This window comes from Scyliorhinus torazame, chromosome 4, assembly GCF_047496885.1.
Source record: "Scyliorhinus torazame isolate Kashiwa2021f chromosome 4, sScyTor2.1, whole genome shotgun sequence".
NCBI lineage: Eukaryota > Metazoa > Chordata > Chondrichthyes > Carcharhiniformes > Scyliorhinidae > Scyliorhinus > Scyliorhinus torazame.
Genome location: NC_092710.1, coordinates 334,118,222 through 334,143,152, shown reverse-complemented (window position 1 = coordinate 334,143,152; position 24,931 = coordinate 334,118,222). Strand labels below are relative to the sequence as shown.

General features: G+C 53.5%; 2 protein-coding genes across 2 annotated transcripts in view; both read left to right on the top strand.

The window, feature by feature from the left end:
- LOC140411503 (uncharacterized) overlaps positions 1 to 4,095 on the top strand; it is a 318,586-nt gene extending 314,491 nt beyond the window's left edge. The window contains exon 4 of the mRNA XM_072500588.1: positions 3,990 to 4,095. Coding sequence (XP_072356689.1) covers positions 3,990 to 4,095 — 106 coding nt within the window. The remainder of the gene's footprint in view (positions 1 to 3,989) is intronic.
- On the top strand, positions 3,969 to 21,932 carry LOC140411158 (uncharacterized). The gene is made up of 3 exons (XM_072500225.1): positions 3,969 to 4,091; positions 6,197 to 6,268; positions 19,262 to 21,932. The coding sequence occupies exon 3, from the start codon at positions 20,136 to 20,138 to the stop codon at positions 21,432 to 21,434; it is 1,299 nt and encodes a 432-aa protein (XP_072356326.1). The 5' UTR covers positions 3,969 to 4,091; positions 6,197 to 6,268; positions 19,262 to 20,135; the 3' UTR covers positions 21,435 to 21,932.
- The last annotated feature ends 2,999 nt before the right edge of the window (positions 21,933 to 24,931 follow it).

Sequence of the window (24,931 nt, the reverse complement as noted above, 5' to 3'; positions counted from 1 at the left end):
TGTTTGTGGGAGCTTGATGTGCATACATTGGCAGCCATGTTTCCTACAGCACAACAATGATGGCATGTCAAACATTATATATCAGCTGCAGAACACTTGGGGATCACCCGAGCAGTGAAAAGCACTGGAAAATGCACATTCTTCCTCTATCTGCAAAAAGTGGTGCGTGCTTCCTCCCCACCAGTGCTTCCTACACTGATTATTGGTGCTGCCTCTGGCCTTGGTCTCCGTGGTTACGATGCACAGAGGCTTAAGGACACCTGTGTTTCCATCTGACTCTAAATTAAGCTGCTGAGCCTTTTCTTCTCAGTTCCTGCCTGCCCTCCACACCCCCCCCCCCCCCCCCTCAACCCCACACACACACACATACACACTTACAGGAATGTCTGTTGCTGATACTTCTGTTTGGGAAAGCAGTCGTACGTGACAGAGGCTGAAGGAGGTCAAGTGCCAAGACGGGCCTGCAACACAGACTGAAGCCTAATTTAACATCCAAACAAAAAAACAACAAGGAAATATCCTTTTCTTTGTTATCCAACTACTCACAGCAGGGAGGAGAGAATATGAGGGAAGGAGAATGAAGAGGGGGATTTAAACCAATCTATTTCAGTTTACATATGGAACTCTTTAATGTAGGAAAAGGTACATTTATTCATCACTTTTCAAGAGCACCAAGCGTCTCAAAGCACTTTACAGGCAATGCAGTACTTCTTTCTGAGGTGTGACTCTGTTCTAATGTAGGAGGCACAGGAGTTAATTTGTGTTCGGTAAACTCCAACAGGCAGCATTGTGATAATGACCAAATAATCCAATTTTGTGACGTTGGTTGAAGGATAAATATTGGCCAGGACACCGGGGATAACTCCCCTTGCTCTTCAACAAAATGGGTCTGTTACATCCACCGAGCAGGCAGATCTGGCCTCGGTTTAATGTGTCATCTCATAGTGCAGCACTCCCTCAGTACGGCATTGGAGTGGGGGCCGTGGTTTTTGTGCTCAAACCCTCGAGTGGGACGTTGACTAAGAACCATTGTGACTCGGAGGCGAGAGTGCCAACAGCTGAACAGCGACTGACGCTGAAAGTATTCCAAGGTGTTTCATAGGAGCTATGATTACCAAGAAATGTTGATGCTGAGTCACATAAGGAAATATTAGGGCAAATGTTTGGTTAAAGAGATAGGTTTTAAAGAGTGTTTGAATGAAGGAGAGTGAGGCAGAGAGGTTTAGAGAGGGAACCTCTGAGCTTAGTAAGGCATGGCTGCCAATTGTGGAACGATTCAAAGCAGGGATAATAAGAGGCCAGAGTTAGAAGAGTGCAGATATCTCAGAGGGTTGTGGGCTGGAGGGAATTACAGAGATCGGAGTGTGCGTCTATCGATCTGTGTTCTGAATTTTTCAGAAAGCGGGGGCTTGGGAAATGATTCCCAGCCACCTCCAACAAACCAGCTGACATTTCACACTATCACGAGCATTGATTGGCAGAAGGCAGGACATCCAACCTCACTTGGGCAGAGGTCCGGCCTGGGAGATGGCTGCAGTTCTCTAGCCCCTCCATACACAGTGCTGCAGTGGCGAGAAGAGAGACTGCAGCAAAGTGCTTGGGACTAAGTGCAAGAAGCCAGAGCGGAAGTAAGTGGCGGGGTCCCAGACAGGGGAGGATAGGGGATGGTTGGGGGTCGTGAGGGAGGTGTTAAAACCAGGGCTGATTTAGCACAGTGGGGCTAAACAGCTGGCTTGTAATGCAGAACAAGACCAGCAGCGCGGGTTCAATTCCCGTACCGGCCTCCCCGAACAGGTGCCGGAATGTGGCGACTAGGGGCTTTTCACAGTAACTTCATTGAAGCCTACTTGTGACAATAAGTGAATATTTATTGTGGGGTCCTGGGGGAGGAATATCCGGAGGTCTACTCTACGGAACTTGACGGAAGGACTTGACCAGTCAGAAGGAGGCACCTCATCCTTCACCCTTTCTGCCTGAGATGTAGGTTTGTTAATTTTTCTGATCTGGTTATTTAATGGCTATTTAAGGGCCTTAAATTGGGGCAAGGGCAGTCTTGCCCTTTTCTCACCCCTCCCCCTCCGCTCTTTCCCACTTCCTCCCCATGCCTCCTCCCGCCCCCCCATTATAAAATTGCTTCCAGTTCGGGGAAGGTGGGATCCCACAGGAATCCCATCCATGCAATTTCTGTGTATGTGTGTGAGACTGTATATGTGTGTGACTGTATGTGTGACTGTATGTCTGCTTGTATGTGACTATGTGTCTGTGTATGTGTCTTCTTGAGAGAAGGCAGAGAAAATATCAGCCATGATTGAATGGCGGAGCAGACTCGATGGGCCGAGTGGCCTAATTCTGCTCCTGTCTTATCGTCTTGTGTGTGTGACTGTATGAGTGTGTGTGACTATGTGAGTGTGTGTGAGAAAGACTGTATGAGTGTGTGTGAGATTGTGAGTGTGTGTGACTGTATGAGTGTGTGTCTGTTACACTGCATGAGTGTGTGTGTGTTTATATGTGACTGTGAGTGTGTGTGTGGCTGTATGTGTATGAACATGTGTCAGTGTGTATCAGTGTACTTATCATGCTTTTTGGGGAAAAATTTAGAGTGCCCAATTATTTTTCTCCCCAATTAAGGTGCAATTTAGCGTGGCCAATTCACCTAACCTGCACATCTTTGGGTTGTGGGGGCGAAACCCACGCAGACGCGGGGAGACTGTGCAAACTGCACACGGACAGTGACCCAGGGCCGGGATTCGAACCCGGGTCCTCAGCGCCGTAGGCTGCAGTGTTAACCACCACACTACGTGCCGCCCAGTGTGTATCAGTGTACTTAATAATAATCGTTTATTGTCACAAGTATGAAGTTACTGTGAAAAGCCCCTAGTCGCCACATTCCAGCACCTGTTTGAGTAAGCTGGTACGGGAATTGAACCCGCGCTGCTAGCCTTGTTCTGCATTACAACCAGCTGTCTAGCCCACTGAGCTAAACTAGGTGTTTCGGGATGTATCAGTGTGCATAGGAGTATTTGTTGGTGTATAGAAGTGTGTGTTTTGGAGTCTAGAAGTGTGTGTTTTGGTGTATATGAGACAGTGTTGGTGTGTCGAAGTCTGTGTTGGTTTATATAAGTGTGTGTTGGTATACCTGTGAGTGTAGAATTCCTACGGAGCAGAAGGAGTCTATTGGCCCATTGAGTCTGCACTCAAAGTGCACCCTCACCCGTAACCCCCACCTAACCTGCACATCCCTGGACACTAAGGGGGGAATTTAGCACAGCCAATCCACCTGACCTGCACATCTTTGGACTGTGGGAGGAAACCGGAGCACCCCGGAGGAAACCCATGCAGACATGGGGAGAACGTGCAGACTCCGCACAGACACCTGAGGCCGGAATTGAACTCGGGTCCCTGGTGCTGTGAGGCAGCAGTGCTAACCACTGTGCCGCCGTGCTGCTGTTGAATGTGTTAGTGTTAGTGCTATGTGTAGAAGCCTTGCATCCTTTTGAATTACTCGGGTGATTGGCTAGCCTCCAGTTGCTTTCTCCATGGGACGCCTTGACCAATCAGAGTCGACTTGCCAACCAATCAGCACCCTTTTCTCCTGTGGTATAAATTGTAGTGGTGTTTGAAATTTGGCATCATGCGTTTGTCCTGATTTGTGCAAGATGAAAAGCTTTGGCAACCTGTCTCTCTTTCTGTGCTGAATAAGAGACAGGATAAACCCAAACTTCGCAACTGCGCCCAATATTACAGCAGTCAGTCTGTTTCCTGATAGGTAGCTTCAGTGTCTGTTACATTGTGAGCTGAGGTGTGTAAGCTGGGTCCTTTGCCTCCTTGGAGTTTAGCAACCCATTTAATTACGGTGGTGGGATCGATCAGCCTGTTGGGAGAGAGCGACCTTCCATACAATTAACTTGGATTGAGTCTACTTTTAGGCCTAAGAGGTGAAAGGTCAGTGTTGTTTGCATGCTTCTGTTAATTATTTCTTCTTCCTACAGAACGAAGACGGGGTCTGTGAACCGTGACTTTAAGAAGACAAAGACCAAAGAGCAGGTTGTGGTGGCATTCCGAGAGTTCACCAAGGAAACAAGATTATTTTGGTAAGTTTGTTGGTGTTTGCGGGCAGCACGGTGGCGCAGTGGGTTAGCCCTGTTGCCTCACTGCACCGAGGTCCCAGGTTCGATCCCGGCTCTGGGTCACTGTCCGTGTGGAGTTTGCACATTCTCCCCGTGTTTGCGTGGGCTTCGCCCCACAACCCAAAGATGTACAAGGTAGGTGAATTGGCCACACTAAATTGCCCCTTAATTGGAAAAAGAATGAATTGGGCCCTCTAAATTTATAAGAAAAAAAAAACGTTTGTTGGTTGTATGCTTTGTCTTTTGTGAATGGGGCTGATTTTGGCTGCAACGTGGGTGAGGAAATGAGATTCCGCCTGAGAGCAAAGATGGGAGAGAAGGTCAGAGCCGCAGATCGGAGCCTCAACCATCCTTGAACTGGGAGGGGGAGGTGGGTGCTGTTCAAAAATCCTGTTGGCAGGAGCACTCTGATGAGGAGGGAGGTGAGGGAGATGGTGGAAAGGGAACTGGGCATCGAGGGGAGGATAGATGGGTGACAGGTAGGGAGAAGTGAGGAAGAGGACAGATTTGGGGAGCGGGTGAGAGAAGGAGGTCATGTTGACCTTGTGTAAGACATTAGTTAGGCCTCATCTGAAGTATTGTATTCAGTCTTGGGCTTCATATCTGAGGGAGGGTGTGAAGGTATTGGAGAGAGTAGAGAGGAGATTCCCAAGAATGATTCCAGCGATAAAGAACTGTAGCAATGAGGATATGCTTGCTTGCCTTCATTGGCCGGGGCATTGAGTATAAGAATTGGCAAGTCATGTTGCAGCTGTATAGAACCTTAGTTAGGCCACACTTGGAGTATAGTGTTCAATTCTGGTCGCCACACTACCAGAAGGATGTGGAGGCTTTAGAGAGAGTGCAGAAGAGATTTACCAGACTGTTGCCTGGTATGGAAGGCATTAGCTATGAGAACGGTTGAATAAACTCGGCTTGTTCTCACTGGAACGAAGGAGGTTGAGGGGAGACCTGATAGAGGTATACAAAATTATGAGGGGCATAGACAGAGTGGATAGTCAGAGGCTTTTCCCCAGGGTAGAGGGGTCAATTACTAGGGGGCATAGGTTTAAGGTGAGAGGGGCAAGGTTTAGAGTAGATGTACGAGGCAAGTTTTTTACACAGAGGGTAGTGGGTGCCTGGAACTCGCTACCGGAGGAGGTGGTGGAAGCAGGGACGATAGGGACATTTAAGGGGCATCTTGACAAATACATGAATAGGATGGGAATGGAGGGATACGGACCCAGGAAGTGTAGAAGATTGTAGTTTAGTCAGGCATCATGGTCGGCACGGGCTTGGAGGGCCGAAGGGCCTGTTCCTGTGCTGTACATTTCTTTGTTCTTTGTTGTTCTTTGATAGATTGGAGAGGTTGGGTCTGTTTTCCTTTGAGGAAGAATGCTGAGAGGAGGCTTGATAGAGGTACTCAAGATCCTGAGGGGTATGGACAGGGTAAATAGTGAGAAACTGTTCCCATTCAAGAGAGCATCAAGAACACGAGGACACAAGGGCAGCACGGTGGCGCAGTGGGTTAGCCCTGCTGCCTCACGGCGCAAGGTCCCAGGTTCGATCCCGGCTCTGGGTCACTGTCCGTGTGGAGTTTGCACATTCTCCCAGTGTTTGCATGGGTTTTGCCCCCACAACCCAAAAGATGCGCAGGGTAGGTGGATTGGCCACGCTAAATTTCCCCTTAATTGGAAAAAGAAATGAATTGAGTACACTAAATTAAAAGAAAGATAACAAGAGGATACAGGTTCAAAATAATGGACAAAATGAGTAAATGTGAGGTGGTTGACATCTGGAACGAACTTCCTGAGAGGGGTGGTTGAGGCAGGTTGATCTTCAAAGAGGAATTGGATTGTTATCAGAAAAGAAAGAATGTGCAGGTTACAGGGATGGGCGGCGGGGGGGGGGGGGGGGGGGGGGGGGGGGATTAGGTAATATGCTCTTTCAAAGGGCCAGTGCAGAGTCGATGGGCCCAAAGGCCTCCTTATGCATTGTAAAGATTCTGTGCTTCTCACCCTGAACTCGGGGAGGGGGAAAGGGAAGGAAGGATATTCACTTCAGTGATTCCTGCATTCTATCTGTTCCAGAAAATGTACCTCGATCGTTTGAAGCTGATTAAGGACACTCTGGAGGACTCTCCTTTCTTCAAAACTCATGAGGTGAGTGGAGATTAGTATTTTCCAAAGAGTTATCGATAAACTATTGACTGTTGGGGCTTCCTTGATGCATTGATGACATTGGTGATGTCAGTATTCCCTCAGTGTTCCATTCCCTGGTCACCGTGCCTATTAAAGTAAACTGAAAGATTGCCCCTCTCCAGTATTACCTCCTAATACGACCTGAGTCTTGTTGATATCACACAGACACGAGGCAGGATTCTCCATTTGGAAGACTTTTGAATTGCGCCTGATTTGCCTTCACGCCGGGGGCACAAATCAGGAAGCAAGACCTAATCCTTCCCCATGCACTGTTTTGCATGACTAGAATTGCAATCCCACTATCGGGCCGTCATTTTGAGCAGGAAGCCCGATAGCAGGGTTCGACGGCTGGGCCCCCCTTGCAATACAGATCAACCCCCCACCTGCATCGCAATCCAGCCACCAGCCCCCCCCCCCCCCGCCCCCAGGATTTTCTGGGACGCCCTGTTGCTAACTTTTGGTTGGTTCAATTGGCTCTGTTTTATAACCTTTGCTCTCGAGTCGCCAGGTATCTTTATGATACCGCCACGAGGTTCAAGTTCAAGTAATGATCAATAACTCAATACACCGATTAGTAAGATTCAAATCAAAGCACATTTATTATACACAGTAATCGCTACTCATGCACAAATTCTACTTCTAAGCTACTTCTACGACGAACAGGCCTATACTTAGCTTCGGACTGGCCCACCAGGTCAGGGGAACAAATGGCCTTTCGTTAGGGTTCTGAGTCGTAGAAGTAGGCGGGATTCGAAGTTGGTACGGATTGGTAGCTAGGAGCGCCTATCTCGTAGTGAGTGTTGACTTAAGACTTACTGGATATCGGCGGCAGCTGTACCGGTCACTGTCAAGGTTGGTTCGCGTTGCTGAGTGACCCGGTCAAAAAAAATTATTTGCACTTGGGGACTTAACTTTTATAGTGCCCAGGGGCTTCCCGCCTTTCGGGCCGGACCCTGTACCTGGTTCCAAGTGATTGGACTTTGTCCCAATCGCTTGGTTCGATTTCTCCAATACTGGAGCGGTTCCCTGATCGATGGGCGGTCTTGAGGTGTCCGTTAACCTCTTTTGTGTTGGCTCCTGCTGGCGCCGGGGAGTCTGGCTTAGCTTTGTTTGTCCCAAATGTTGCGATTGTTCCCGGGGATCGCTCATCAGTATGCAGATGGCTGCTACATTATTATGCAGATGGCTGCTTGTATCGATGCTGTCTGGACTTTTGCAGAGTTTAATACACAGTAACTTGCACCTGCTGGTTTCTGCCTGTGTTGGCTGAATTTCCTTGCAGCCTTTGCTGTTCTCCATTTTACATCGGGAGTTGGCCAACCCAGGTGGCTACAGCCCCTGTCCCCGTCCCCAACAGTACATGGGTGACCCGACGTCCCCCAGCAGAGACCCCCTAATTAAAGAGATTCACGCCAGAGACCTCCCATAAGAGACCCCTACCTGTAAGCCTGCCGCAGAAGAGAGCTCCCTGCCTGGAAGCCCCCCAGAAGAGAGCTCCCTGCCTGGAAGCCCCCCAGAAGAGAGCTCCCTGCCTGGAAGCCCCCCAGAAGAGAGCTCCCTGCCTTGAAGCGCCCCAGAAGAGAGCTCCCTGCCTGGAAGCCCCCCAGAAGAGAGCTTCCTGCCTGGAAGCCCCCTAGAAGAGGGACCTCTGCCTCTTTTTCATTCATTATTAATTCTTGGGATGTGGGCATCGCTGCCTGGGCCAGCATTTCTTGCCCATCCCTAATTGCCCTTGGGGGGGGTGGCAGTTAACAGTCAACTGCAGACTTCCGGTTGCGGCTATGCTGAGCTAAGTCGCACGTTCGGCAGCTCCCGCCAGAAACGGACTTTTGGGCTCTTTTGAGGGGCCCCAGCGGCATTTGTTCGATGGTTCCCAGTGTGGGAAGGTGACAGTACGATTTCTCCGGCACTGTATGGATTGGACCAGGAGTGGAGCGGTGAAAAAAGTAATTCTGGTGCAGCGAAAAGTGCGAGGGAGGAAAGCCAAGATGGCGGCGGGTGGAGACCAGGCAGCGTGGGCGCAGTGGGCGCAAGAGCAGCAGGAGTTTCTCAAACGCTGCTTCGCGGAATTGAAAGCAGAGCTGCTGGAGCCGATGAAGGCTTCGATCGACAAGCTGGTCGAGACCCAGAAGGCCCAAGGGGCGGCGATCCGGGAGGTGCGGCAGAAAGCCTCGGAGAATGAGGACGAGATATTGGGCCTGGCAGGGAAGGTGGAGGCGCACGAGGCGCTGCATAAGAAATGGCAGGAGAAGTTCGAGGACATGGAGAATCGGTCGAGGAGGAAGAACCTGCGGAATCTGGGTCTCCCGGAGGGAGTGGAGGGGTCAGATGCTGGAGCATATGTGGTCATGATGCTGAACACGTTGATGGGCGCGGGTGCCTTCCCGGGCCCCTGGAGCTGGATGGGGCCCACCGAGTCCTGGCGAGGAGGCCCAAGTCTAACGAGCCGCCGCAGGCGGTATTGGTGCGGTTCCACCGCTTGGTGGACAGGGAGTGTGTCCTAAGGTGGGCAAAGAAGGAGCGGAGCAGCAGATGGGAGAATGCAGAGGTCCGGATATACCAGAACTGGAGCGTGGATGTGGCCAAGAAGAGAGCCGGGTACAATCGGGCTAAGACGGTTCAGCATCAGAAGGGGGTGAAATTTGAGATGCTGCAAGCGGCGCGACTGTGGGTCACGTTTAAGGACCCGCACCATTACTTTGAGACGCCGGAGCAGGCGTGGACCTTTATTCAGGCCGAAAAGTTGGACACGGACTGAGGGTTGGTTGTGAGGGGAGGTCTCGGGGGGCTACTGTGGTTACTGTGCTTTGGGGGATGTTGGGGGATGTTCTATTCTGTTCTGTATTGTTCCCTTGGGTGCTGGGTGGTGTAGGGTGAAATAGTTCGAAGTGGGGGTTTTGTGAGAGTGTGGACGTTGGTGGTTGGAAGGACAGGGCCAAGTTGGGGGGAGGGGAGATGGGAGGCCCGAGGTGGGGGAGCTGGGATTAGGCCGCAAAAGGGAGCTGCGCCAGAGCGGGCGGGGCCGATTTGATGGAAAGCGGGGCTTTTTCCCGCGCTAGTGAAGGAAGGGGGCAGGGCCGGGGGGGAAGGGCGGTGTTGGAGAGGAGCGCCCGCTGATGGACAGGAGGGGGGGGGGAGGATTCCACACTGGGGGGTCGATGGAGTTGTGGGAGTGGCCGGGGTCAGCAGGAGTCAGCTGACTTACGGGAGTGCTATGGGGGGAGCAACGCAGCTAGGGGGGACCTAGCTAGTGGGGGGGGGGGGTTAAGGGGGAAGGGGGGCAGGGGGGAACTGGGTGGCTGCTGCATTGGCCAAAGGTGGGCTGGAGCTTGGAGAGAGAGTCAGGGCGGGGGTCTGCCGCTGGGGGGGAAATGGAGAGTGCGGGAGGCGCGGGTACGTGACTGGCCTAGAAAAGGGGATGGCTAATCGGCAAGGGAGGGGGGGCGGGAAGCCCCCTGACCCGGCTGACAACTTGAAATGTGAGAGGCCTGAACGGGCCGGTCAAGAGGGCCCGTGTGTTCGCGCACTTGAAGGGACTGAAGTCAGATGTGGTTATGCTCCAGGAGACGCATTTAGGTATGTGATGGTGAGCGGTAAGCTGCAGGGGGTGCGGGTGGTATTAGTGAATGTATACGCCCCGAATTAGGATGATGCGGGGTTCATGCGGCGTATGCTGGGCCGGATTCCGGACCTGGAGGCAGGGAGCTTGGTAATGGGGGGGGGGGGACTTCAACACGGTACTGGATCCAGCATTTGACCGCTCCAGGTCCAGGATGGGTAGGAGGCCGGCGGTGGCCAATGTGCTGAGGGGGTTTATGGACCAGATGGGAGGAGTGGACCCATGGAGATTTGTCAGGCCGGGGGCCAGGGAATTTTCTTTTTTTTCCCACGTCCATAAAGCCTACTCCCGGATAGACTTCTTCGTTACGAGCAGGGCACTAATCCCGAGGGTGGAGGACACGGAGTATTGGGCCATAGCCATCTCAGACCATGCCCCGCATTGGTGGAGCTGGAACTAGGGAGGAGAGGGACCAGCGCCCGCTGTGGCACCTGGATGTGGGTTTGCTGGCGGATGAGGAGGTGAGCGGGTGGACCCGGGGGTGCATTGAAAGCTACCTAGAGGCTAACGATAATGGGGAGGTGCAGGTTGGGGTGGTCTGGGAGGCGCTGAAGGCGGTGATTAGGGGAGAGTTAATCTCCACTAGGACCCACAAGGAGAAGAAGGAGAGGAGAGAGAGGGAGAGATTGGTGGGGGCGATTTTAAGGGTGGATAGGAGGTATGCAGAGGTCCCCGAGGAGGGACTACTCAAGGAGCGATGAAGCCTCCAGGCCGAGTTCGACCTGTTGACCACCAAGAAGGCAGAGGTGCAGTGGAGGAAAGCGCAAGGGGCGGTGTATGAGTACGGGGAGAAGGCTAGCCGGATGTTGGCACACCAGCTTCGGAAGCGGGAGGCAGCGAGGGAGATTGGGGGAGTTAGGGATAAAGGGGCGAACACGGTGCGGAGTGCGGTGGGAATAAATAGGGTATTTAGAGACTTTTATGAGGGGCTGTATAGGTCTGAGCCCCCGACGGAGGAGGGGGGGATGCGTTGAATTTTGGATCGACTGAGGTTCCCGAGGGTGGAGGAGGAGCAGGTGGCTGGGCTTGGGGCACAGGTAGGGCTGGAGGAGCTGACTAAGGGGCTGGGGAGAATGCAGGCGGGGAAGGCATCGGGGCCAGATGGGTTCCCGGTGGAATTTTACCGGAAGTACATGGACCTGCTGGGCCCACTATTAGTGAGGACTTTCAATGAGGCGAGGGAGGGGGGGGCCGTACCCCCGACGATGTCCAGGGCGCTGATCTTGAAGCGGGACAAGGACCCATTACCGTGTGGGTCGTATAGGCCAATCTCTCTCCTCAACGTGGACGCGAAGATGTTAGTGAAGGTGTTGGCTACCAGAATTGAGGACTGTGTCCCGGGGGTGATTCACGAGGACCAGACGGGTTTTGTTAAGGGGAGGCAGCTGAATACCAATGTGCGGAGGCTTCTTAACGTAATCATGATGCCTACAGTGGAGGGGGAGGCGGAGATAGTGGCGGCGATGGACGCGGAGAAGGCCTTCGATAGGGTGGAGTGGAGGTACCTCTGGGAAGTGTTGAGGAGGTTTGGGTTCGGGGAGGGGTTCATTAGTTGGGTTAGGCTACTTTACAAAGCCCCGGTGGCGAGTGTGGCCACGAATCAGAGGAGGTCTGAATACTTTTGGCTGTACCGGGGGACGAGGCAAGGGTGCCTCCTAACCCCCTTGCTATTTGCATTGGCAATTGAACCTTTGGCTATGGCTCTAAGGGAGTCCAGGAACTGGAGGGGGCTGGTCCGCGGGGGGGGGGAGGGGCACCGGGTATCGCTTCATGCCGATGACCTGTTACTGTATGTGGCGGACCCAGTGGGGGGGATGCCGGAGGTGATGCGGATCATCAGGGAGTTTGGGGACTTTTCCGGGTATAAGCTCAACGTGGAGAAGAGTGAGCTCTTCGTGGTACACTCAGGGGACCAGGGAAGGGGGATAGACATCCAGAGCATGTCTCTGAATTACTGGTCCAGTGACAAATGCAGGAGGGCACCAAGGGTAGCCTGACTGAATCTGGGGGCAACTTTGTCCCTTTAGGAGGACTTCTCCCCACGCTCTGATTGCACAGACATTAGACGTCCGCACAATACACAGCTTCCTCTCTTCAATGAGCATCTGATGGGCCACCTGACACTGAGCCATGCCAGGGGGCCCTGTGTAACAGCAGGCCATGATCCGGATCCGGGTCGCGGTCTGCAGCCTTTGAGACTGGACATCCCGTCCTCCAGCACATATAAGACGGGATGAAAGACTGAAACCTGCTCTTACTGCTATTGGCAGCAATAAGTGAGATGACGGCCCGCTGTAAGTTGGAAGGTCGCTGGTCTCTGGCAGTGGAAGCCGCTATCGTGCAGAACCATTTTATTCATCCCAGTCTCTCACTCGGACACAGCATCTTCCATCATCCCACTGCCCCACACCTACCTCCCAGCTAACCTTGGAAATGGGAGTGCGCAAATTCTCGGCATAGTCTTGTACGTACATCTATGAAATTAATAATTCAGGATTAATGATCCAGAGATTGAGTTAAAATCCAACCATTGCATGTTTAAGAAATTATGTCTGGGCAGACTGGGAGAGGGGGAATCTCTGAGCAGACTGGGATAGTGGGAATCTCTGGGCAGCCTGAGAGAGTGGGAATCTCTGGGCAGACTGGGAGAGTGGGAATCTTTCAGCAGACTGGGAGAGCGGGAATCTCTGGGCAGACTGGGAGAGTGGGAATCTTTCAGCAGACTGGGAGAGCGGGAATCTCTGGGCAGACTGGGAGAGCAGGAATCTCTGGGCAGACTGGGAGAGCGGGAATCTCTTGGCAGACTGGGATAGTGGGAATCTCTGGGCAGCCTGAGAGAGTGGGAATCTCTGGGCAGACTGGGAGAGTGGGAATCTTTCAGCAGACTGGGAGAGCGGGAATCTCTGGGCAGACTGGGAGAGCAGGAATCTCTGGGCAGACTGGGAGAGCGGGAATCTCTTGGCAGACTGGGATAGTGGGAATCTCTGGGCAGCCTGAGAGAGTGGGAATCTCTGAGCAGACTGGGAGAGCGGGAATCTCTGAGCAGACTGGGATAGTGGGAATCTCTGGGCAGCCTGAGAGAGTGGGAATCTCTGGGCAGACTGGGAGAGTGGGAATCTTTCAGCAGACTGGGAGAGCGGGAATCTCTGGGCAGACTGGGAGAGCGGGAATCTCTTGGCAGACTGGGATAGTGGGAATCTCTGGGCAGCCTGAGAGAGTGGGAATCTCTGGGCAGACTGGGAGAGTGGGAATCTTTCAGCAGACTGGGAGAGCGGGAATCTCTGGGCAGACTGGGAGAGCAGGAATCTCTTGGCAGACTGGGAGAGCGGGAATCTCTGAACAGACTGGGAGAGCGGGAATCTCTGGGCAGAAGGGAGAGCGGGAATCTCTGAACAGACTGGGAGAGTGGGAATCTCTGGGCAGACTGGGAGAGCAGGAATCTCTGGGCAGACTGGGAGAGCGGGAATCTCTGGGCAGACTGGGAGAGTGGGAATCTCTCAGCAGACTGGGAGAGCGGGAATCTCTGGGCAGACTGGGATAGCGGGAATCTCCGGGCAGACTGGGAGAGCGGGAATCTCTCGGCAATCTGGGAGAGCGGGAATCTGTGGGCAGACTGGGAGAGCGGGAATCTGTGGGCAGACTGGGAGAGCGGGAATCTCTGGGCAGACTGGGAGAGCGGGAATCTCTGGGCAGACTGGGAGAGTGGGAATCTCTCGGCAGACTGGGAGAGCGGGAATCTCTGAGCAGACTGGGAGAGCGGGAATCTCTGGGCAGACTGGGAGAGCGGGAATCTCTGAGCAGACTGGGAGAGCGGGAATCTCTGAGCAGACTGGGAGAGGGGGAATCTCTGGGGAGACTGGGAGAGCGGGAAATCTCTGGGCAGACTGGGAGAGCGGGAATCTCTGGGCAGACTGGGAGAGCAGGAATCTCTTGGCAGACTGGGAGAGCGGGAATCTCTGAGCAGACTGGGAGAGGGGGAATCTCTGGGGAGACTGGGAGAGCGGGAATCTCTCGGCAGACTGGGAGAGCGGGAATCTCTTGGCAGACTGGGAGAGCAGGAATCTCTTGGCAGACTGGGAGAACGGGAATCTCTGGGCAGACTGGGAGAGCGGGAATCTCTGAGCAGACTGGGAGAGCGGGAATCTCTGAACAGACTGGGAGAGCGGGAATCTCTGGGCAGACTGGGAGAGCGGGAATCTCTGGGCAGACTGGGAGAGCGGGAATCTCTGGGCAGACAGGGAGAGCGGGAATCTCTCAGCAGACTGGGAGAGCGGGAATCTCTGAACAGACTGGGAGAGCGGCAATCTCTGAGCATACTGGGAGAGCGGGAAACTCTGGGCAGATTGGGAGAGCAGGAATCTCTGAGCAGACTGGGAGAGCGGGAATCTCTGCGCAGACTGGGAGAGCGGGAAACTCTGGGCAGATTGGGAGAGCAGGAATCTCTGAGCAGACTGGGAGAGCGGGAATCTCTGGGCAGACTGGGAGAGCGGGAAACTTTGGGCACATTGGGAGAGCAGGAATCTCTGAGCAGACTGGGAGAGCAGGAATCTCTGAGCAGACTGGAAGAGCGGGAATCTCTGGGCAGACTGGGAGAGCGGGAATCTCTGGGTAGACTGGGAGAGCGGGAATCTCTGGGCAGACTGGGAGAGGGGGAATCTCTGAGCAGACTGGGAGAGCGGCAATCTCTGAGCATACTGGGAGAGCGGGAATCTCTGGGCAGACTGGGAGAGCGGGAATCTCTGGGCAGACTGGGAGAGCGGGAATCTCTGAACAGACTGGGAGAGCGGGAATCTCTCAGCAGATTGGGAGAGGGGGAATCTCTGGGCAGACTGGGAGAGCGGGAATCTCTGGGCAGACTGGGAGAGCGGGAATCTCTGGGCAGACTGGGAGAGCGGGAAATTCTGGGCAGACTGGGAGAGCGGGAATCTCTGGGCAGACTGGTAGAGCAGGAATCTCTTGGCAGACTGGGAGAGCAGGAATCTCTGGGCAGACTGGGAGAGCGGGAATCTCTGGGCAGACTGGGAGAGCGGGAATCTCTGGGCAGACTGGGAGAGCAGGAATCTCTGGGCAGACTGGGAGAGTGGGAATCTCTGGGCACACTGGGAGAACAGGAATCTCTGGGCAGACTGGGAGAGTGGGAATCTCTGGGCAGACTGGGAGAGCGGGAATCACTGGGGAGACTGGGAGAGAGGGAAGCTCTGGGCAGACTGGGAGAGCGGGAATCTCTCAGCAGACTGGGAGAGCGGGAATCTCTGAACAGACTGGGAGAGCGGGAATCTCTCAGCAGACTGGGAGAGCGGGAATCTCTCGGCAGACTGGGAGAGGGGGAATCTCTGGGCAGACTGGGAGAGCGGGAATCTCTGGGCAGACTGGGAGAGGGGGAATCTCTGGGCAGACTGGGAGAGCGGGAATCTCTGGGCTGACTGGGAGAGCGGGAATCTCTGGGCAGACTGGGAGAGCGGGAATCTCTGGGCAGACTGGGAGAGCAGGAATCTCTGAGCAGACTGGGAGAGGGGGAATATCTGAGCAGACTGGGAGAGCGGGAATCTCTCGGCAGACTGGGAGAGCGGGAATCTCTGGGCAGACTGGGAGAGCGGGAATCCCTGTGCAGATTGGGAGAGGCGGAATCTCTGGGCAAACTGGGAAAGCGGGAATCTCTGGGAGAAGGAGAGGGGGAATCTCTGGGGAGACTGGGAGAGCGGGAATCTCTGGGCAGACTGGGAGAGCGGGAATCTCTGGGCAGACTGGGAGAGCGGGAATCTCTGGGCAGACTGGGAGAGCGGGAATCTCTGGGGAGACTGGGAGAGCAGGAATCTCTCGGCAGTCTGGGAGAGCGGGAATCTCTAGGCAGACTGGGAGAGTGGGAATCTCTCGGCAGACTGGGAGAGTGGGAATCTCTGGGCTGACTGGGAGAGCGGGAATCTCTGGGCAGATTGGGAGAGGCGGAATCTCTGGGCAAACTGGGAAAGCGGGAATCTCTGGGAGAAGGAGAGGGGGAATCTCTGGGGAGACTGGGAGAGCGGGAATCTCTGGGCAGACTGGAAGAGCGGGAATCTCTGAGCATACTGGGAGAGCGGGAATCTCTGTGCAGACTGGGAGAGCGGGAATCTCCGGGCAGACTGGGAGAGCGGGAATCTCTGGGCAGACTGGGAGAGCGGGAATCTCTGAGGAAACTGGGAGAGGGGGAATCTCTGGGCAGACTGGGAGAGCGGGAATCTCTGAGGAAACTGGGAGAGGGGGAATCTCTGGGCAGACTGGGAGAGCGGGCATCTCTAAGCAGACTGTGAGAGCGGGAATCTCTGAGGAAACTGGGAGAGGGGGAATCTCTGGGCAGACTGGGAGAGCGGGAATCTCTGGGTGAAGGAGTGTGGGAATCTCTGGGCACACTGGGAGAGGGGGAATCTCTGGGCAGACTGGGAGAGTGGGAATCTCTGAGCAAACTGGGAGAGCGGGAATCTCTGGGAGAAGGAGAGGAGGAATCTCTGGGGAGACTGGGAGCGGGAATCTCTGGGAGAAGGAGAGGGGGAATCTTTGGGAAGCCTGGGAGAGGGGGAATCTCTGGGCAGACAGGGAGAGCGGGAATCTCTGGGGGAAGGAGAGGGGGAATTGGGGAGACTGGACGAGCGGGAATCTCTGGGGGAAGGAGAGGGGGAATCTTTGGGGAGACTGGGAGAGTGGGAATCTCTGGGGGAAGGAGAGAGGGAATCTTTGGGGAGACTGGGAGAGGGGGAATCTCTGAGGAATCTCCAAGGATTGGAGTATGAAGAGACATGTGTTATGCTGCAGATATACAAAACCCTGGTTAGGTCCCAATTGGAGTCACTGTGAGCTGTTCTGGGCACCACACCGCAGGAGGGATATTCTGGCCTTCGAGGGAATGCAACATAGGTTTACAAAAATTCATAGATTCATAGAATTTTTACAGTGCAGAAGGAGGCCATTCGGTCCATCGAGTCTGCACCGGCTCTTGGAAAGAGCACCCTACCCAAGGTCCACACCTCCACTCTATCCTCATAACCCAGTAACCCCACCCAACACTAAGGGCAATTTTGGACACTAAGGGCAATTTATCATGGCCAATCCACCTAACCTGCACGTCTTTGGACTGTGGGAGGAAACCGGAGCACCCGGAGGAAACCCACGCACACACAGGGAGGATGTGCAGACTCCGCACAGACAGTGACCCAAGCCGGAATCGAACCTGGGACCCTGGAGCTGTGAAGCAATTGTGCTATCCACAATGCTACCGTGCTGCCCCTGATATGATACTTGGTCTAAGGGGGTTAAGGTACGAGGAGAGATTACTCAAATTTGACCTGTTTTTGCTAGAATTTAGAAGGTTAAGGGGAGATCTGATCAAAGTATTCCAGATATTTAACAGGGAAATGCAGGGTAGGTAAAATAAACTTTTTCCACTGGTTGGATATTCTAAAACTAGGGGGCATTGTCTGAAAATTTGGGTTGGACCGTTCAGGAGAGATGCTAGAAAGAAACTCTTCACGGAAAGGATGGTTGAGGTTTGGGACTCTCCCACATACAGCAGGTGAAGCTAGAACACTTGTTAAATTTAAATCCGCGATAGATAGATTTTTGTTAAGCAACGGTATTAAACAAGGCAGGTGCATGGAGCGAGGCCACAGATCAGCCACAATTTCATTAAATGGCGGGACAGGATCAAGGGGCTGAATGGCCTACTCCTGTTCCTATCTTCCAAATCTGGGAGAGGGGGAATCTCTGGGGAGACTGGGAGAGGGGAATCTCTGGGGAGAGGGGGATCTCTCAGGAGACTGGGAGAGGGCAGAGAATATTTTTGGACCTGTTTTTATTCAAGGTATGAGTTGTGTTTTGTATTATACTGGCTGCTGATAAAGAGGCTGGAAAAACTGGGCTGTAGCTGGTGGTGGAATGTGCCTGAGATTTATGAGCGAGCGTACAGAGACTTGGCATGCTCCATTTACGACAGACTGATTTAAAGTGTTGTTGTTTATTTGTTTCTGGCAGTAATCTCTCATCTCTGTTTATCTGTTTCTTGCACTATGTCCATGGTTACTGCCTGTCCACATGCTTTCCTACGGTTTCCTAGGAGATTTGGGAGTTTCAAAAATTATATGTTGATTGAGATTTTTCATTTTACAAAACAACACAACAGAACTACAAAAATGCTACAGCGCAGCAAGAAGGGAAAAAGGCTCCACATGCATGAATTCAGAGGGGAACAGGAGAACAGTATAATTAGCTTGATCCAATCATTAGACTTAACTAGATGTCTCTGTAAGCCTCACCAGAGAAGGGGGGAGAAGCGGGATAAGGTCGTGAAAATATGGTAAAATGGTGCACGCCTTCCCACACAGCGTATGCTCACAATTACCGCAAGAGTTCAGGATACAGTTTTCGCGCAATGTTCTGGCACGCACCAATATATATCTTCCCTACTCCAGCAGCAGCAATGACACGCTGGCAGCACGGTAGCATAGTGGTTAGCACTTTTGCTTCACAGCGCCTGGGACCCGGGTTTGGTTCCCGGCTTGGGTCACTGTCTGTGTCAGTCTGCACGTTCTCCCCGTGTCTGCGTGGGTTTCCTCCGGGTGCTCCGGTCTCCTCCCACAGTCCTGAAAGACGTGCTGTTAGGTGAATTGGACATTCTGAATTCTCCCTCTGTGACCTGACCGGAACGTGGCGACGAGGGGATTTTCACAGTAGCATTGTTAATGTAAACCTACTTGTGACAATAATAAAAATGTTTTATTATTATTCTAACCTCCTCTGCTCGGATACCAGACCCATCTGCATCCATGCAGGAACCAATCATGGATTCTTTATACCCTGCCTTAAAAAAAGAAAATACGCAAAAAAAAACAGTTCTCTAGAGGTTTCATGTTAATCACATCGTTGAGACTAAAAGAAAACAGGTGATGGGTATTCATTGTCTTTTGGGCACAGGTAAATAGGTGATAGCTGGGACACTGGGCGAAATGTAAGAGCTGTGAGACAATAAACTCGCAGAGTGAAGAAAAGCCCTGTGTCTTGGTTTCACCAAACAGCTTGGATCCTGGGATAAACATCGATGTAAACAGATCCTGTGATACCAATGGAAGTATATCCAGTGTCCTGGCCAATAATTAGTCCTCAACCAACATCATCAACACAGACACTGCTTTTGTGGGATCTTGCTGTGCATACATTGTCCACCGTGCGTTTCCCACATTACAATAACGGTTACACTTCAAAAGGCATTTAATTGGTTTCAATGTGCAATGGGAGTGTCCTGAGAGGGTTGTGGAAGTCACGATATAAATAACTGTGTACTGATGGCCCCTCCCTTTGTTGTACCCCAGGTGATCGGAAGCTCTTTGCTCTTTGTACATGACAGGCGGGACCAGGCCAAGGTTTGGATGATCGACTTTGGAAAAACAACACCCCTGCCCGAGGGCCAGGTCCTGACCCACAGGCAGCCCTGGGTGGAGGGCAATCGAGAGGACGGCTATCTCTGGGGCCTGGATAAGCTCATCTGCATCATGATGGATATGTTGGAGGAGCAGAACTGAGATGGAGCTGGAACTTCCTCCCAGCAACTGAACTGGTCATTGTCCGTCAGTACATGCCGCACTACAGAACGTTCTCGAGCAAGCCCGCCCACCCCCACTCCACACTGAGAACGATGGCTACACGGAGAAGGCAGGCTGGACTCTGATATGACATTGAACTGCCAGAGTCAAGACGCTAGATAACGAGATCCATGTTCTCTCTCCTCCCTCTCCTTAACCTCCTCCCTCCTCCTTTTCTTTCTGTGTCCTACTTTCCCATCCCCTCAGTTATTTGGAAAAACTCCAAATCTGTCTCAATATGCAGCAGTCGGTCCTGAGGCTCAAAATAACAAGGGGGGGGGGGGGTGAGCCAGATCCTTAAAGGCAGTTCGAGAATGTTCCAGATGTTTAACCGCATTAGACTTTAGGGTCACTAACATGCTTTAACTTTTTAATTCTAACGCCATTGTCAATATTTGAATGATGAGGCATTTCACAGGAATAGGCCTAACAGGTCTGTGCTAGCATGAGTCTCCAGTCCCCTCTGTACATAATGACTGTCAGGTGGAAGATGGAGTTGTCAACTGGTTGATGAAGGGGTTCTTGAGCTAGGGTATTCATATAGAGAGAAGTGAGGGTCTAGAATGAGCTCCGAAACGTTTATAGCCTCTTATTCTCCTTCTGCATGCTCTGTATTTGCAGTTACACACAACAGGACCAGCACACACAGGCGGAGCCCAGTTTCAGGCCTGGACCTGTTCCATGGACTGTTCCCAGTTTGCACAGGTCATTTCCCACAGGCGGGGTCAGTATCCACCGTCTGGGGTCGTTTCCCACAGGCGGGGGTCAGTATCCACAGTCTGGGGTCAGTATCCACCGTCTGGGGTCATTTCCCACAGGCGGGGTCAGTATCCACAGTCTGGGGTCAGTATCCACCATCTGGTCTGTATCCACAGGCGGGGTCAGTATCCACAGTCTGGGGTCAGTATCCACCGTCTGGGATCATTTCCCACAGGCGGGGTCAGTATCCACAGTCTGGGATCAGTATCCACCGTCTGGGGTCAGTATCCACAGGATGGGGTCAGTATCCACCGTCTGGGGTCAGTATCCACAGTCTGGGGTCAGTATCCACTGTCTGGGGTCAGTATCCACAGGCTGGGGTCAGTATCCACCGTCTGGGGTCAGTATCCACCGTCTGGGGTCAGTATGCACAGGCTGGGGTCAGTATGCACAGGCTGGGGTCAGTATCCACAGTCTGGGGTCAGTATCCACAGTCTGGGGTCAGTATCCAGTCTGGGGTCAGTATCCACCGTCTGGGGTCAGTATCCACCGTCTGGGGTCAGTATCCACTGTCTGGGGTCAGTATCCACTGTCTGGGGCCAGTATCCACTGTCTGGGGTCAGTATCCACAGGCTGGGGTCAGTATCCACCGTCTGGGGTCAGTATCCACCGTCTGGGGTCAGTATGCACAGGCTGGGGTCAGTATGCACAGGCTGGGGTCAGTATCCACAGGCTGGGGTCAGTACCCACAGGCTGGGGTCAGTATCCACTGTCTGGGGTCAGTATCCACAGTCTGGGGTCAGTATCCACAGGCGGGGTCAGTATCCACAGGCTGGGGTCAGTGTCCACCGTTTGGGGTCAGTATCCACCGTCTGGGGTCAGTATCCACAGACTGGGGTCAGTATCCACAGACTGGGGTCAGTATCCACAGGCGGGGTCAGTATCCACAGTCTGGGGTCAGTATCCACAGTCTGGTGTCAGTATCCACAGGCGGGGTCAGTATCCACAGTCTGGTGTCAGTATCCGCAGGCGGGGTCAGTATCCACAGGCGGGGTCAGTATCCACAGACTGGGGTCAGTATCCACTGTCTGGGGTCAGTATCCACAGACTGGGGTCAGTATCCACAGACTGGGGTCAGTATCCACTGTCTGGTGTCAGTATCCACCGTCTGGGGTCAGTATCCACAGACTGGGGTCAGTATTGACAGGCCGAGATCAATTCACCTTTGGTAACTAGTTACCACAAGCTTTTGTCTGAAGCTGCTCTCTTTATCAGATGACCCCTTTTTGATGCAGGTACTGAGAAATTAAAGGTGATTAAAAATGGAGGGGAGTGGTTGCACCAATCCCGTTTCCTTGCCCTATCCTCCCATTCTTTATGTGCAGGCCTGACAATGCCCTTAGGCCGTGGTCCCTTTCCCTCCCTTGCTCGCTCACTCACTGTTCCAGCAGGTCAAGGAGGGCAACTGCAACCCTGCTGGAAAACAGCACCTACAGAAAAATGGCGACACTAGACAGAGTGAGGCGAGCTGCTCGACCGGGAGAGTTTCAATCTGCTCTCCTATCACTGGTTCTGATAGCAGACTGGTGTCGTGTTACCCTCTGCTGGCCTGTTTCTGCACCATCGATTCACACAATTCACTTCACTTATCTTCGATTTGTGATATCTGCGGCTCCCAACAGAGGGAGAGTGTGTGTGTGGGGGCGGGGGGGGGGGGGGGGGGGGCGGGGGGGGGGGGGGGAGGCTCGGAATGGGAGGGTGCAGTGGGGGGGGGGGGATGAATAACTTCCTCTGTGAGGTGAAAGCAGCATTTGAAATCTGACCTTTTGTGCAATTATTTCTGATTGTCACCACGAGGAAATCCCTCCTTCTTTGGCAATGGCATTTAAATTGTTTGACGTTTTATTGGTTCTTTCAACAACACAGTATCCCCCTCTCTTTAAACCAGCACGTGGGTTGTCAGCTGGGAATGGGGAGAAAATGCAGCCCTAGCCAGCGAAAGCCACATCCCATGAGTGAATTTTGAAAATATTTGGCCTAAGACCATTCCTGAATTCCTGGAGGTTTCGTTTCATCCAGCAATCCCCAGCCCCCACGCTCCCCTCCTCCTCCCAAATCACACTCCCCTCCCTCCCCCGCCCAGGCCTGGCCAGAGAGGGAGCGGACGTCTTGTTCCTGCAACCTCTGGTGTCCGATTGATACTTAGGCCGAAGGCAGGAATTTGAAAAGTTGAGTGTCTGCTGCTGGCCCCTCAGTAACCAGCCAGGAGTCAGTGAGGTGCTGGGCCCAACATGTATATAGCCTATGTATCGCCCAGAAAACCGCTCGCTACCCTGAATGTGGCCGCTCGATTAATGCCAGAATATTTAATGCCAGCCGAATGGCCCCTGGGTAACTTTTTGAGTCGTCCCCCACTCTCTCACTAATTGCCCCCTGCCGCAGTGCAATCAGACAGCCCACCCTGAGAAAAGGACTCTTCGGCCTATCAGTCTCTCCCTTTGCCAGTCAATGTTTAGAATCCTGTCCCCCCCTTCATCCTGAGGACTAGTTCTGTTTAAATACTCCCCACCCCACCCCACCCATCAACCCCTGCCCCGCCCCAAGCAAAATCCAGGATACAATCCCTCCATTTCTCACACAAGCCAATACAAGCCTGGGGAAGTCGAACACACAAAGAAAACACCTTTGGCGATTGTAAACACCTAACTTAGGTCGTGCAAATATTCTGAAGCATTTGGCAGGTGTGGGGGGTGTCTTGGGAACATAGAACATACAGTGCAGAAGGAGGCCATTCAGCCCATCGAGTCTGCACCGACCCACTTAAGTCCTCACTTCCACCCTATCCCCGTAACCCAATAACCCCTCCTAACCTTTTTGGTCACTAAGGGGAATTTATCATGGCCAATCCACCTAACCTGCACGTCTTTGTACTGTGGGAGTAAACCGGAGCACCCGGAGGAAACCCACGCACACACGGGGAGAACGTGCAGACTCCGCACAGACAGTGACCCAAGCCTGGAATTGAACCTGGGACCCTGGCGCTGTGAAGCCACAGTGCTATCCACTGTGCTACTGTGCTGCCCTCAGGAACAGGGAGAGGACTGCGAGTCTCCAGCCCGCATCAAGTGCTCACAACGGCCTTGGGCCATTTCTACATGTGTGACTGCCCCCACAATGAATATCCTGCAATGCCACAGAAACGGCTCCATTTTGGATGTGGTGAGGGGAGCTGGCCATTTTGTGATGGTATATAATGTAGCTTTCATTCTTTCCAACTTGGACAGAGTTTGTTTTTCTCTACAGAATTATTGGAAAATTGTAGGTGGGGTTCAAAGACCAAAGATCAGTCTCAAAGATTCTTTAAAGTTACTTCTTGTAAAGATTACTTTATTGTTTATCAGAAGGTTATTTATTGCGATGCGTACAAGGAGACAACATTGCGATCTAATGCCATGGGTAGGTCTGCCCTTGATGACCCAAGAAGGGTGTTGGGAGCAGCCGAGATAGTAGTGTCTTGCCAGTGTACAGAGTATGCATTAAATCTATTGTCAATATAAACCTTTTGTGTTTTTTGCATGTCAGTCACACTCCAAATGTCACACTCCAGATGTCACACTCCAGATGTCACATTCCCAGACGTCACTCCCAAGACCTCACATTCCCAGTCGTCACAATGCAAAAGTCACACTTCAGACGTAACAACTCCTGAAGTCACACTCCAGACATCCCATCATCAATTTAGCATGGGCTGGGTTCTCCTGTTGCCGACAGCGAAATCGCATTCGGCGACCAGCTGGAGAATCCAAATTTCTGATGAAATCGAGGGCGCCGCCGCTTTCGCGATGCTCCGCCCCCTCCAAAGCAGCGTACTGTGTGAGCACGCCATACCACGTATCGATTGCTTCAGGACATTGCCTAAGGCCCGCCCCCGATGCTCCGCCCCCGACCGGCCGGGTTCTCGACGGCGTGGGTCTCTCATGCTCACCCCCGTCGGGAACTCGGCATGGCGTCTGCGGACTCAATCCAGCGGCGCCACAGTCGGGGGTGGGCCGACCCACAGGCAGGGAGGACTTTATTCGGGGCTGGGGGGCACTGTGGAGGGTGGTCCGGGGTACGCAAGCCGGCCGAAGGGGGGGACTATTTCACGGGACAGATCCACGAGCGGCTGCAGCCATGTTGCAGGGCGCGACCACTGCAGGCCACTGTACGCATGCGTAGCCACGGGGGGCTGGCGTGAATCCCGCCCCCGCCGGTTGCTCCGAATTCTCCGGCATCGGATATTCGGCGGGGGTGGGAATTGCACCGCGCCGGTCGGCGGGGCCCCCGGCCCGCGATGGGCCGAAGTCCCGCTGCTGGAATACCAGTCCCGCCGGCGAGAATCAAACCACCTCTCTTCCCGGCGGGACTAGGCGGCGCGGGCGGGCTCCGGGGTCCTGGGGTGCCCTCACGGTGGCCTGGCCCGCGATCGGGGCTCACCGATCGGCGGGCGGGCCTGTGCCGTGGGGGCACTCTTTTCCCTCCGCTTCGGCCACTGCCTTCACCATGGCCGACGCGGAAGAGGCACCCCCCCTGCGCATGCGCGGCGATGATGTCAGCAGCCGCTGTGGCTCCCGCGCATGCGCAGGCTACGGCCGGCCGGCGAAGTCCTTTCGGCCCCGGCTGGCGTGGTGCCAAAGGCCTTTCCCACCGGCCAGCAGCGCG

Coding starts and splice junctions, on each gene's coding strand:
- LOC140411158 (XM_072500225.1), top strand. CDS start 20,136: ATGCTCTGTATTTGCAGTTACACACAACAGGACCAGCACACACAGGCG.